This window comes from Pseudoliparis swirei, chromosome 18 (genome assembly GCF_029220125.1).
Source record: "Pseudoliparis swirei isolate HS2019 ecotype Mariana Trench chromosome 18, NWPU_hadal_v1, whole genome shotgun sequence".
Classification (NCBI taxonomy): Eukaryota; Metazoa; Chordata; class Actinopteri; order Perciformes; family Liparidae; genus Pseudoliparis; species Pseudoliparis swirei.
This window is the reverse complement of record NC_079405.1, coordinates 12,505,732-12,519,878: the sequence shown is the minus strand read 5'-3', so window position 1 is coordinate 12,519,878 and position 14,147 is coordinate 12,505,732. Positions and strand designations below refer to the sequence as shown.

Here is a 14,147-nt window from a genome sequence, read left to right as displayed (position 1 = left end):
TTTATACCTAGTTATTATGCAAAGATAGAGATAATTACAATACATTTCCATCTCCACAACATGTAAGGTAATCCACCTCTAGATGGCAGCAAAAATCTATACCTGTACTAACTCAAATTATATTAGGTGTACACAAGATTGAATTAAATGTTGCTTGACCGTCACGCTGAAAGACTCCAAGCGTGACCAGCTAAGTCTTCTGTTTCCAGCTGGCAGAATGTGAAACTTTTAAAGCAATGTAAACACATTCAGGCATATCTGACAAATCCCCACGATAGATGGGGCAGGACTTCCTTTGGATTCATTCTCTTGCATCTGCAATTGTGTGGAATGTAGTTGGGTGTGTCCCTTTGATGTGCTTCCTCTCCACTGGTCTCTGATGTTTTGCTACAAGTACAGCAAGTATTATAAGGAAGAACCCCTTTCACAAAAAGCCATGAAAAAAAGACAAAATGATTATGAGACTATAACGCTCCGCTGATCTTGACAATGTGTTTGGTGATGTAAACAGGGTGTTTTATGAAAGGGATACATTGTCCATGTGACGGGCTGGGAGATATAGTCATTCTAAATGATCAGCAGGCTTTAAAAAGATGTAAAACATGCTTTGAATTATAAAAAATAGAAGAGATATCTGGTTTTCTCAGGGATCACGAATGATACTGCAGCGTTTGAAGTAAAACAGCAGTCTAGACAGTTTTTATCTCTATCCACAGTTGGATCATGTTACTGAGGAATAATGGGATCACACACACGGTGCTTGTAACGAACAGAGTTGATGTAAGATAAGAAATAATGATGGTGCAGTGGAATAACAGTATGCTTTTCAGGGCCTTATAGTTCACATAGCTACTTTTCCTCACATACAAATGAGGTGTTTTGGATCTTGTTTTTGGTCAGTGCAATCAGGGTAATGAGGTAGTAAACTTTTATTAAAGTCAAACCCAAGAAATTTATTATAACCCAGTTTTACAATTCCCACGATTACCCAAATGCATCGCAAAGCATTAAGTGTTTGGGCCCCAAAGTGAAGGTGGCAGGGCGTGCTTCCAGTTTCCCTGCCATTGTGTTTTGCTTCCTGACGGTCCCTGAGTTCTGCTGATGTAATGTTCAGGAGGCAGAGGTCAAAGGCAAGCTGAAATGAGGGAAACCAAAGCCATGCCTTTGTTCCTTTCCCTCCCCTCTTCATTCACAGAGCTTGTTCATGCTCTACATTTTCCTTAAACACACAGAAAGAGTAACATGGTGAGGTGAGTCAGCAAAGCTCGGAAAACAAACAGCGGAACGGGCTGTGACCGGAAAGCATCTCCCTTCCAGGCCGTGACCTCGCCCCACAACCATGTGCTAAGGGATGCTTCAGCTCACGAGTATCCGCAAAGATTAGGTCTGATTTTCAGAGTAACACCGTTACTGACAGGAACACGTTTGACAGCTCTCCAAACTCAGATTTCCTTCTTCCAATTTACACAGAGTTTGAAAACTGATGTGTCACTACCCTCTTCTCCCATGTTCGCCATCCCTCAAGTCTAAGCCTGGCTGAGCACCGTCTTATCTGCTGTTCTTGGCAACAGGATGGCATGTGGTACTTGGTTACTTCACTGAGCCCTTGCCAGTGGCTGTCATCACATGCCTCGGGCAGCAGGGACATCTGCATACCAGATGCCCCTGTCTGAAGTGTGCTCTGAGAATTGGTGGAAAAAAACATTAAAATCACTTCACTCAAGTAGCAACACAAAGATGTTAAAGAAGCATGTTAAGTAACACACGCTGTATTCAGGATTTAACTTTTGAAATATCGAGGACCCATTATGAATACCTATTACATCGTGAAGTGACGCTGTAATGTATGTATGAATTTTACTGCTGTAATACAAGTAAGCACATTCATTCAAGTATATTTCACCAAGTCCTAATGTTTATTCTATTTTATACCAGAGCCATACTATGTTTCAAAAGCACATGTACTTGTACTATATTTATAGAGAACTGAAATTGCTTTGCATATTTAGATTTGTTTCTGATAAAACCTATAAATAGGACATATCTTGTTAAAGCTGAAACAACCAAACCGTATTTAAAAAGTAGCTCAAATGTGATGCCTTGCCCAGCTACAACCTTAAAATGAGCCACGGTGGTGCTAGTGTACTGCAAAAATGAAAAAAGTACATCACACAGTAAATACAGCTATTACATAAACGAAGAGTGCAGTAAAAGCTTCTTAAAAACATTTTTAAATCATCTGCTTAATATAAACAATGGGATCATAGTGAACACTTTGAACAACTCCTCTTGCTTTAAAGCTATAACAGACTACTTGTGTTTCTTAAACTACTATAAAGTAAATGTCGTAGTATTCATAAGCTATATTTGATTATAACGGAGCGGAAAGGTCACGGGAGCACAGTGGTCATTTGTGGGCATGCTCTTATTTTTAGGGATGTGGCCAATGGCCCCCGCTGTGACCTTCTATGAGTCTTGACTTTGTTCTTTACAGTATATTCGTTTCATGGTGTCGGCGGAGAACTTATTCGGAGAAAGTATTCGCGCCGCCGCGAGAAAACTTAACAAAGCACCAATAAATCAAAGCGTCGGTTCTGTTGCCTGAGGTTAACGAGTCGAGTTGAGGTAAAGAAGCATGTGGCTGTAACACAAGACACGCTAACGGAGCTGCTGGGATGTCCGGTTGGTTTCGCCACACCCCCCACCCCCCTTTTTCTGGACATGAATGGAACATCCTGAAAGTGGTTTGGCTCGCGGCGCAACAGAGTTGCAACTGACAACATCGCAGGGGGCAACTTCTCTTCACTTCGCCGACAGACAGCAGACGTTGTGAGACACCGACCTACTGCTGGTTCCGTTGTTCATTCACCTCGCCGTAGTTTTCTTACTTAAAAGCAAGGTTCATTTTGAATTTGTCCAATTTCTTTTGAGGGGACACACACACACAAAACCGCGACTTGAAGTCGCAGGCTTCTGTTTTTGGGAATGCTTCCTCAGTTTGCTAGCAAGGTAAGTCTGTCCAGCTGCTGCGAGGCTGAGTAACTTTGCTGTTGATTTGGCGTCATTCATTGCTAAAAATAAATACTAGAACTGTACTTTAGTTGAAGCCAGCTTATAGTAACTATAACGGAAGGAGTTGGGAGAGCATTAGGAACTCGCACATATAATGATATATGTAAAAGATGATTCATTTGTTTTATAGACGAAAACCAGCTTGATTTTGAGTTTTCTCATTATTTTTCAAAGCTGGGTTTGAAAATGAAAAAGAAAAGACAAGTTGCACAACAGTAGACTGTCACTTTCTGTCAGGTGATATAATGTAAAGGTCCAGATTCTCTGTACATAACTAAGATGCTTTCAATGCATTAAAACCCCAAACACATCTCCAGGTTCTTGCCATTATCTACACGACCTCACAGTTTGTGATTTGAAGCATTGGCTTTCTTTAAAGCATCGCCAATAAAGACTTTAATTATCCTTTTGAGTGGCTAACTTAATGAAGGAATGTAATGACTGCTACTTATTTGAAAATACTAAATTTCCATTTCCTCTGAACCTTGTAGAGCAGACAGCGACAGTCCTGTTTGTCAATTGACATCTGAAGACATGTTGTCCTGGACTCTGCCTCACTGGAAAGTACTGCTGCTGATTGTGCTGCTGTGGGACTGCATATGTGCCTCAGGACTCAAACCCACGAGATTGCCACTGTATTCACAAAAGCCTCTGCTCCTCGCTTGGAATGCCCCGACTGAGGACTGTGGCCCGCGGCATGGTATTCGCTTTCAGCTGGATCTTTTCCAGATTGTGGCCTCTCCCAATGAGGGCTTTGTTAGGCAGAACCTCACCATCTTCTATGGGGACCGCTTAGGCTTCTACCCCTACTTTAAATCGGATGAAACCGCAATGAACGGGGGGCTGCCACAGGTGGCCAGTCTATCCAAGCACCTGGAGAAGATGCCAGAGGGAGTGCAGAAATACATAAGGGAACCAGGGGCCAAGGGTCTGGCCGTTATTGACTGGGAGGAGTGGCGCCCACTCTGGATACGTAACTGGGAAACCAAAGACGTGTACCGCAGACATTCTCGTGAGTTGGTGCGTCAGAAGAACCCCACGTGGTCTCCGGAGCAGGTGGGAAGAGTGGCCCAGCAGGAGTTTGAGATGTCTGCCAGGAAGTTCATGCTGGAGACGCTGAGGAACGCCAAGAACCTGAGGCCGAACCAGCTGTGGGGGTTCTACCTGTTCCCCGATTGCTACAACCACGACTACAGGCGCACTTTGGAGAACTACACGGGCCGCTGTCCGGATGTGGAGGTGGCCCGCAACGAGCAGCTGAAATGGTTGTGGACTGAGAGCACGGCCCTCTTCCCCTCCATCTACATGGCCACGGTGCTGCGTTCCTCAGACTCCGGACGTCAGTTTGTTCGGAACCGAGTGAAGGAGGGGATGCGTCTGGCGTCGTCAGGCGACGGGTTGGCACGTCCTGTCTTTGTGTACGCCCGGCCCACCTACACCAACTCCCTGGAACAGCTGACAGAGGTGATACTCTAACTTCAGAAACACTGCCAGTCCTGAATTGTGTTTCTTTTCCTGAAACTTTTTTTCTCCATTTCATTACAATCCTGGTGAAGTTTAAGATGACCTGCTGTGGAGGTTTGGTCATGTATAAAAATGATTTCTGATAACATTTAGGAAGTTCAACTCTCTGTGACGATGCAGCTCTAACAGTCAGCGCACGCACGCTCCCGCTCGCTCTGATTAGTGCGTGCTGCACGGAGCTATAGCTTTTGCTTTTCCTTATCGGCTCCCTTTCCTGTTCTGGGAGCTAGGAGACAGACACCCACATACCTTTAATTTATGTTGAGTATGCAGGAAGGGTGTTGGTCAAGTTGAAACTCTCGGAAACGCATGATTGACTGCTTCCTTATGGAGGAATGAACAGATAAGAGATAAGAGCTGATGCCTCACACACAGTCGCTTATGCCGCTCTGATGTCTTGACCCTGTTATAGTGACACTGAACAGTGTGTTGTTGCTGTTCAGTCTTGGACACATATGAGGGGAAATGTGATGGGGCTTTGAAGGGCTGTACTGTCTTTTACAGACCGACCTCGTCTCCACCATCGGGGAGAGCGTGGCTTTGGGAGCAGCTGGAATCATCATGTGGGGAGATGCAGCGTATGCAAGCAGCAGAGTAAGCATCCACACGCCAAGTATCAAACTAACACAATATTCACTCAGACACTACTTGCACATCTTTCACCATAAACATCATCATCTACCAAATTGTGACTCTCCTGCTTCTGTCAGCAATGTGTCATCTGATAACTAATTATTAGTCCTCAAGTCTCCAGTTCAAAGGAAGCATCTTGAGTCACATGGATGTTTTCAGATACACGGGAGATGTGTTTGTTTTTTCACTCACATTTAGGCTGCCAGATGATCATAAAATCCACCAGTTATGAAGAACAAGTTGTTGCAGCGTATCTCCCATTCACATTCTACTTTTTTATGATAATAAACCCTTGTTATGTTTTATAGCAGTGCTTCACCAGGGTCATCCTCATCTTTTGATATTATAAATATATAAATTTACATCCATCTTTATTACACAGCGTCAAGTCATCCTCAGCTCAGAACTCTGCATGTACTACCTCTTGTGAGTGGAAGTTCTCTTTTATATAAATGTATGAAGCTGTAATATCAGCCGTCACTGATGGAATATAATTCCATGTAATATTGGCGGTTATATGTTAATATCTCTGAGTGAGCAGGATTGTGGTGCAGGTGCAGAATAGTTTAAAAGCACTTTTTAAATAAAAAATAAAAAATAGGCTGGTCAAAAAGGGGTTTAGCAGCATTTCAGTGAAGGTTTAAATGTACTACCTTTCTTGAAGTTTGCTTTTGAGCCTAGTTCCAAATAGATGTAGAATATGAAATCCACTATATTTAAAACTGTATCGTCACATTATTACTGGATCAGTTTTGTAATCTGTCTTTGTCTTTGATTTATATATGTTTTCGATCTCCAATGTTTTAATTTTTTTTAGTTTGGTCCACATCTTATTACAGCTGTGCAAATGTATATTTAAAGTGTAATGTAGGCTACAGCCTCATACAGATTACACCACTTCATCATCCATTAAGGAAATGTTGAATTAATGTACAATACTGAATCCAATTGTATTAACCTTATGACATATTTCCTGCTCGGACTCAGGCAAGATAAATGTGTGGACTCCACATACACCTGCATTGATATTTCTACGACAACTGGATTAAAATGGAGGCTCTGCCTTTTGTTTATAAATAAAATAAATAAATATACACTTTTATTAATCCCTAAGGGGAAATTAGTTCTCTGCATTTAACCCATCCTTAGTTATTAAGGAGCAGTGGGCTGCAGTGAAGCGCCCGGGAAGCAACTGGGGGTTCAGTGCCTTGCTCAAGGACACTTCGACTTGCAACTAATGGGTAGAGCGGGGATCGACCCCACAACCATGCGGTTGCAGGACGGCCCTCTTACCCCACTGAGCTACAGCCGCCCCGACTGTTTACCTGTTGTCATGGTAAATCATGGTAACAGCGCCCCTTTGATGATTTTTCCTTCAAGCTCAAGTCGGCTCAGAGTTTGTTAAACCGGCTTTCTGAAAGAGGGCATTGAATACTTCTTCCACCGCTGAATGTTCCACGGAAAGATGATTTATTGACTCAAGTGAGCGATGACTGTTTATTTGCTTTGTGTCCTCTCCAGAACAGCTGCTCTGACCTGGACTCGTATCTGCGGGGTTCCCTGACTCAATACCTCCTCAACGTCTCCACGGCAGCAGAGCTCTGCAGCCAGACGTTGTGTGGTTCTCACGGCCGCTGTCTGCGCAAAAATCCAGACAGCGATGTTTACCTGCATCTGAACCCTGCCAGCCACTCCATCGCCACGCAGCGCGGCAAGCTGGCGGTCTTCGGTAAGCTCGGCGAAGGAGAGAAGAGACGTTTTCAAACCCAGTTTCAGTGCCAGTGCTACAGCGGCTACAGGGGAGAGGGCTGCGATCAGACGGACCTTCTACACCAAAGGGGGACGGCGTCTCAAATCACGGCGCCGGCATTGCAATGTGTAATCTTACTGATCATCGCTCTGCTCCTCTGTTAACGCACCATAAATACTCTCGATATGGCTGTGTTTTATACGTCGAGAGCATACAGGATAACGTGAGAACTTCAAGGGTTGAGGACTGTCCTTTTCAACAACAAGAAAAGTTTAATTCCTGTAAAATATAGAAGATACTAAGTGAAATTGGAAAATAAACACTGTTGGAATTGCAAAGTTATATTTGTTTAGAACATTTAATCTGTTTTTTAAACAATGGAGGGCTCGCTGGAAATGAACTTGTTTACGTTTTGCTCTCAGCTTCCTCTTGGTCTCTGTTTCCCAACGTGTCAAATTCCATGTTTCTCATGGAGAGGACATTTGATGCACTTAAGTCTGGTAATAGCACAATAGATTGTAAGTGCATTATCTTTTTTCAACATGACCTCTGACATCTGATGTTTTTCTGCAGGCCATAATAGTATTACTATTTATTTGAATGTATTTTTCTGTGATTTGTATGATATTTTCTTATATTTGTGTCCAAAACATGACTACTAGTTTTCTCTTAAAACAGTATTTTCTGTATTTCAGGAGCTATTTTACATGTATAAAGCAAGTACTGCCACTTTATATGTTCCAAAATTTCAATTCCATGACCACCTCTCACTTTATGGTGTGTTCTTTGGCTTTCGTCCCAGTAAATACATTTCTTTTTTAATCTCCCTCTGTAATTTCTTTACAGATTTACATTACACTATGGTGAGGGGAGAGTCAGCTGTAAAGGCAAGGCAATTTTAATTAAAGAGTGCTGTTCATAGAAAATATATCAACATGCTTTACTGAGGCAAACACATTTATTGAACATAATACTTTAAGAAACAATTAACATTGCATTCATAAGGCAATGAACACAAACGGAACGTGAGGACAAGCAAATTAGTTTAACATTAGGAAGAAATTGCTTCTTGAGAAAGCTAACATTTGCAGAATAAAGTTGGCGTCCAATTCATGATTTTAAAAAGCCAGAGTGTTAAACCGGGATTTAAATAAGATGACAGTTGTATCAGACCTCAGGTATTCAGGAAGCTTGTTCACTGATATTGAGCATTGAAAGTAAAAGATGCTTCACCTTGCTTAGTTTTGACTGGGAACACTTCTTGTTCCTACCCAGATGATCTGGATGCTTCATAGCATTCAAGTAAATCATAGATGTATACCATTTAGTGCTTTATAGATGAGTAATAGAATTTAAAATCCAATCCTTGACTTGAATTTGTTTTTTTAGTGAACAGATGTATTTTGGCCCTGCTGTTTGCAGTCAATAAAAGACAAGCATCTGGAGGGGAAACATGTCATGATTGTCCACTAAGGCAAAGTCAGCTAGGCCTCAGGGAAGGACACATTTTGCAGGCTGCTGCCTCATACCCCCTCCCCATGTAATTGTAGGGTGCCGTTAAGCCAAGAGTTATTTTTTACCACGTTTAAGAGTTAAGCAAGGCATACATTTAAATTGGCAGGAGGAAGAGTTCATAATGGCTTGTTGACAGCTATTTAGAGTGGAACTATATTGCCTTTCCAGGACAAGTCTCTTCAGTAAACCGTTTATTTTCAGTTTATTATTATAATTTCTTTTAAACAACTCTGTGTTCACACTGTGATCAGACTTTAAATGTACCTGTGACTTTAAATCGGTTCCTTATAACGATCTGCATAGCTTCTATAACTGGCTGACAGAGATTATATGCGCACTTCTGATTGGCTGCTTGGAAACATTTGCTCGCTTCTGATTGGTTAGTTGAAAGCGGTCACTTTTGTTACTTCCCCATTTTCAAGTGTCATTCAGATCATGAGACTGCCGCGGTTGAGTTTTCCTGCACGTCCAGACCACAAAGTACTCTTTCAAATCTAAATCCTCATCCACTGGTTAAACAGGTACGGTAAGTTCATTTTGTCCATAATCATTGTGTCAGACAACATTAGACGCTAATGTTTCATTTCCATGTAGCTGGAAAACCATGTTAAGTTAAAAGCTGAATTTCTTGGTGACTTCTCAATATTTTGAAACAACAACTAATGTGCTTCGAGTTTCTATCGTGCAAGCAAAAGTTGCCTCACAACTTTAAAACATTTTTTTTTGAAAATGAACAATTTTTCAATATCCTATTGCTGTAAAGACAAAGTGACAGCAGACTGCAACGATTTAAGCTTTATGCATGTGTAATGACGCAGTAAGTACACGTTTATGACCATTGTGAAGATCTAATTGATGCAAATACATGTTAATGTAACATAAACAATTAGTTTGCTTCGTTAGCCCAAATAGTTTCACCAAAGTAAAACATTTGTTTAAAATTATTTAAGATTTCAACAAAAAGTTAATACAAAATCATACTTATGAGTATGACTCATGATTTAGCTGACACTACAGCAGAACAATAACGTTATAGGTCCCTACACTAAGCTACTGGATGTATCTGTGCAACAGGATTCAAGCAGTGCTTTGTTTTCTTTTACTTACAGAGATGAATCCATTTCTTCATGAGGTGCCGCTTTTCTTAAACCTGATCAGCCTCATTTCAGGACTGCACTTTTCAACACCGCCTCTTTCCCGGGTGCCTTTCCTAACTGTGTGGAACGCTCCTACCACCAACTGTCTCTCTAAATTTGGCGTGGACCTCGACTTGGGCACGTTCAACATTGCCCAGAACAAGAACCAGACCTTTATGGGTGAAAACATAACCATCTTTTACTCTGAAAAGCTTGGTCTGTATCCCAGGTACACCGGTCAAGGAGTCGCTATCAATGGCGGGGTGCCGCAGAACGCCAGTCTTGATGAACATCTCAGAGTGGCCTCTCAAAATATCCGCACCTTGATCCCTGACAATGATTTTCAGGGTCTGGCAGTGGTGGACTGGGAGAGCTGGAGACCTGCATGGGAGAGAAACTGGGACAGTAAGCAGGTGTACCAGTTGGAATCGAAAGCACTGGTGAGGTCCAAGCATCCAGACTGGAGCCCTCCACAGGTAGACGCTGCAGCTCAGTTGGAGTTTGAGAGCGGTGGGAGGAAGTTCATGGAGGAAACACTGAAACTCGCTCAGCAAGAGAGACCAAATGGGCTGTGGGGTTATTATGGTTTCCCCAGCTGCTACAACTACTTCAACGAAAAACAAAGCAAAAACTACACGGGGGAGTGCCCTCCTGTGGAGTTGAAGAGGAACAACGAGCTGTTGTGGTTGTGGAACGTGTCCTCTGCTCTTTTTCCTGACATCTACCTGAGCCTCGAGATGCGACACCTCGACAGAGAAGCGCTCCTCTACACCCACCACCGCATCATGGAGGCCATGAGACATCCATCAACATCGGCCGTCTTCCCGTACGCTCGCATCGTTTACACGTACACGTTAGATTTCCTCTCTCAGGCAAGTGGCAGATGTTGGAACTCCGTGCACGTTTGGGGTTGTCGTGACTTGATCTGAACGTTCTGCGTAACCTCTTGTTCTCCTGCAGGAGCACCTGGTCTACACCATCGGAGAGAGCGCTGCTTTAGGATCTGCCGGGGTGGTGCTTTGGGGCGACATTGCCTTCGCCAAGTCTGAGGTAGGCCAACAGTAATTTGCCTGTTACCGTGGTCGATTGGATGGTTGTCAAGGTGATCCGATCTTCACTTTTTGGTTCTTATACAGAAACCATGCACACGGTATGTTTCAATACCTGCCAACTCGTTTTGTGTTCACAATGGTGTATATTTCTTGTGTAAATCTCTTTATTGATAAAGAATATTTTGTAAAAACTGTTCTAAAAAAGTGATGGTGAAGTTGTTTCGTCGATGGCAAGGTAGACAAAAAAAATGACAATAACATAAAGCTTAGTGTACTGGAGAAGAGCTGTACAACGTTTTAATTTTGATGTTGTGTTCATTCCTACATTTAGACAATGTATATACTAGAACAGCAACTTCATCCATTTTAGTCAATTATATTGTACCAATATGTTTTGGAGATTTTTCTCACTGTTTCTGTAACTGTGTATTATTCTTATTCGTACTCTATTCTTATTAAATGCTTAATTGTTGAGCCTTGCTTCTTTCCTTCTTTAAGGCCTCTTGTAATACTATAAAATCCTACATCGACGAGACTATGGGTCCTTACCTGGTGAACGTGACAGCGGCGGCCATCCTTTGCAGCCAGACCATTTGTTCCTCTCACGGAAGATGCCAGCGGAAGAACCCCACCTCAAGGGCCTACCTCCACCTGGACCCTGCCGAGTGGAAGGTGGTGCCCAAGAAGCAGACGGCAAAGAGACGGCAGAACTACAATGTTTTAGGACAGATGACAACACACGGGGTAAAGTTCATGATGTCTGAGTTTCTGTGCAGGTGTTTCCCGGGGTGGAGCGGTGAGAGCTGCTCCCAACCAATTCATGGATAAAAGACTTGTCATGAGGGAGAATTAAGGGTTTTCTTAACTCAAATCTTTTTATGTTTCTTTGCTTTAAATGGGAAATAATTTAGATTAAATCCCCATTAAACAATGTAAGCATACTAATAACATAATACTATAAACGGGTAAAGAATGTTGTTTAATTGCATAAAATGTGTCCAGATCTCAGCTTAAAGACTGTCTGAAATTTCACTCTCAGTCCACTCAACATGTTGCTTATTGTTTACTATGATGTTTGAGCTTCACTGTGCAGAATTATGTGTGTGCAGGGTTTGACACTCAAAGACACTGAAGAAGTGTGTCTGCTCAACTTAAATCTGAGTTGAATTTGTGTACATAGAGCAAACTCTCACAAGTCTCTACATCTTGTAGAGGCTGTTCTGACTATATCTTGAATAAAAACAGATAAGCACTTCAGTGGCACTTGAATGGCACTTACTTATGGTATCAAGTATGGTATCACTTATGGTAGCACTTATGGTATCACTTATGGTATCAAGTATGGTATCACTTATGGTAGCACTTATGGTATCACTTATGGTAGCACTTATGGTATCAAGTATGGTATCACTTATGGTAGCACTTATGGTATCAAGTATGGTATCACTTATGGTATCAAGTATGGTATCACTTATGGTATTACTTATGGTATCACTTATGGTATCACTTATGGTATCACTTATGGTATCACTTATGGTATTACTTATGGTATTACTTATGGTATCACTTATGGTATCAAGTATGGTATCACTTATGGTATCACTTATGGTATTACTTATGGTATTACTTATGGTATCACTTATGGTATCACTTATGGTATCACTTATGGTATCACTTATGGTATTACTTATGGTATTACTTATGGTATCACTTATGGTATCAAGTATGGTATCACTTATGGTATTACTTATGGTATTACTTATGGTATCAAGTATGGTATCACTTATGGTATTACTTATGGTATCACTTATGGTATCACTTATGGTATCACTTATGGTATTACTTATGGTATCACTTATGGTATCACTTATGGTATCAAGTATGGTATCACTTATGGTATCACTTATGGTATCACTTATGGTATCAATTATGGTAATACTTATGGTATCACTTATGGTAGCACTTATGGTATCACTTATGGTATCAAGTATGGTATCACTTATGGTATTACTTATGGTTTTACTTATGGTATTACTTATGGTATTACTTATGGTATTACTTATGGTATCACTTATGTTATCAAGTATGGTATCACTTATGGTATCAAGTATGGTATCACTTATGGTATTACTTATGGTATCACTTATGGTATTACTTATGGTATTACTTATGGTATCACTTATGGTATCAAGTATGGTATCACTTATGGTATCAATTATGGTAATACTTATGGTATCACTTATGGTAGCACTTATGGTATCACTTATGGTATCAAGTATGGTATCACTTATGGTATTACTTATGGTTTTACTTATGGTATTACTTATGGTATTACTTATGGTATCACTTATGTTATCAAGTATGGTATCACTTATGGTATCAAGTATGGTATCACTTATGGTATCACTTATGGTATTACTTATGGTATTTTTGTAGTTATGCTACTTTCTTGATTCTTGTTGTTCTGAGTTTGTACTCATGGTTGATGCACTTATTGTAAATCGCTTTGGATAGAAGCGTCTGCTAAATGACATGTAATGTAATGTAATGTAGTTTAACAACAACCACACTACACAAACGTCGAAGCTGCTACACAAGTCAGTCTTTTTCTTTTGACTTTAAGTATATACTGCAGCTGCCCTTACAAAGTGCCTATACTGTTGTGTGTAGTTTGCAATTATTTGGGACGTACTTCTTCCTCATGACATGACACCCTGTACTTTGACCTCTTGCTTAAATATGTACTGCACAAAGGATTGTGGCCACAACGGCTTCCTGGCTTGCAAAATGCAACCGGATGGAGACAGACATCCTGGTGTTTCGGTCACAGGGCATTGGAAATACTATGTATTGGGACATTGGGGCATTGGGACATAAAACATCCTGGTCACAGGGCATTGGAAATACTATGTATTGGGACATTGGGACATATAACATATTTTTTGTTGTGGGAGACATTGTGGTGGAAGATGTTCTATGTCAATCGGGAAAGGAGAAATAAAGTCTCTGAAATCAAAGTTGTCTTTGTCCATTTAATGCTTGCAAGGGAAAAGTACGAGACAGCTACTCAGGGTAGTCTGTGGCATAAGCTTCTCAACATTTGAAAAGGCATCATATTCATAAATACACAAGTTACACTGCCAAAAAAATCATGAAAAGACAATGTAAATCTGGTCTGAACCAGTTACTGTGAATCATAGAGAACCTCTTTTTCATGCAGATTGCATTTTATTCTCATATATGTTAACTACGAGAAGCGTATACAAGGATTGTAAGCCCAGTGGTGTATCTGATAACGGTCAAACAACTTCTAAATTCAAGATGATTTATTTTTCTGGTCACAGGCAAAGTATCGGCACTGCAATTGCAAGAGCAGGTGAGAGGTCCATTCAACTCACAGGTTGAAGTGGAATTCTGACAATACAGGGAAAGAAACTCTTTTTTATAGGTTAACCTCATCTGACT

The 14,147-nt window shown here is 41.1% G+C and overlaps 2 protein-coding genes across 3 annotated transcripts; both read left to right on the top strand.

Moving 5' to 3' along the window:
* Positions 1-2,781: 2,781 nt before the first annotated feature.
* On the top strand, positions 2,782-7,713 carry hyal2a (hyaluronidase 2a). Its single transcript, XM_056436753.1, has 4 exons — positions 2,782-3,009; positions 3,564-4,536; positions 5,101-5,190; positions 6,751-7,713. Exons 2-4 carry the CDS (start codon positions 3,607-3,609, stop codon positions 7,141-7,143), a joined length of 1,413 nt encoding a protein of 470 aa, XP_056292728.1. The 5' UTR covers positions 2,782-3,009; positions 3,564-3,606; the 3' UTR covers positions 7,144-7,713.
* Positions 7,714-8,713: 1,000 nt separating this feature from the next.
* hyal1 (hyaluronidase 1) lies at positions 8,714-13,699 on the top strand. 2 transcript variants are annotated; one of them, XM_056436756.1, is made up of 4 exons: positions 8,714-9,015; positions 9,604-10,502; positions 10,591-10,680; positions 11,181-13,699. In XM_056436756.1, exons 2-4 carry the CDS (start codon positions 9,606-9,608, stop codon positions 11,508-11,510), a joined length of 1,317 nt encoding a protein of 438 aa, XP_056292731.1. In that variant the 5' UTR covers positions 8,714-9,015; positions 9,604-9,605; the 3' UTR covers positions 11,511-13,699. The 2 variants fall into 2 exon arrangements, with proteins under 2 accessions (XP_056292731.1, XP_056292732.1); XM_056436757.1 differs by having other exon boundaries at positions 8,714-9,020.
* Positions 13,700-14,147: the final 448 nt, after the last annotated feature.

What these genes read in the sequence shown, in the direction of transcription:
- hyal1 (XM_056436756.1), top strand. Translation starts at nt 9,606, where the DNA reads ATGAATCCATTTCTTCATGAGGTGCCGCTTTTCTTAAACCTGATCAGC. An exon ending in CGTTAGATTTCCTCTCTCAG is followed by an intron (nt 10,503 to 10,590) that starts GCAAGTGGCAGA and finishes GTTCTCCTGCAG; the next exon opens with GAGCACCTGGTCTACACCAT. An exon ending in TTGCCTTCGCCAAGTCTGAG is followed by an intron (nt 10,681 to 11,180) that starts GTAGGCCAACAG and finishes TCCTTCTTTAAG; the next exon opens with GCCTCTTGTAATACTATAAA.
- hyal2a (XM_056436753.1), top strand. Translation starts at nt 3,607, where the DNA reads ATGTTGTCCTGGACTCTGCCTCACTGGAAAGTACTGCTGCTGATTGTG. An exon ending in CCCTGGAACAGCTGACAGAG is followed by an intron (nt 4,537 to 5,100) that starts GTGATACTCTAA and finishes TGTCTTTTACAG; the next exon opens with ACCGACCTCGTCTCCACCAT. An exon ending in CAGCGTATGCAAGCAGCAGA is followed by an intron (nt 5,191 to 6,750) that starts GTAAGCATCCAC and finishes TGTCCTCTCCAG; the next exon opens with AACAGCTGCTCTGACCTGGA.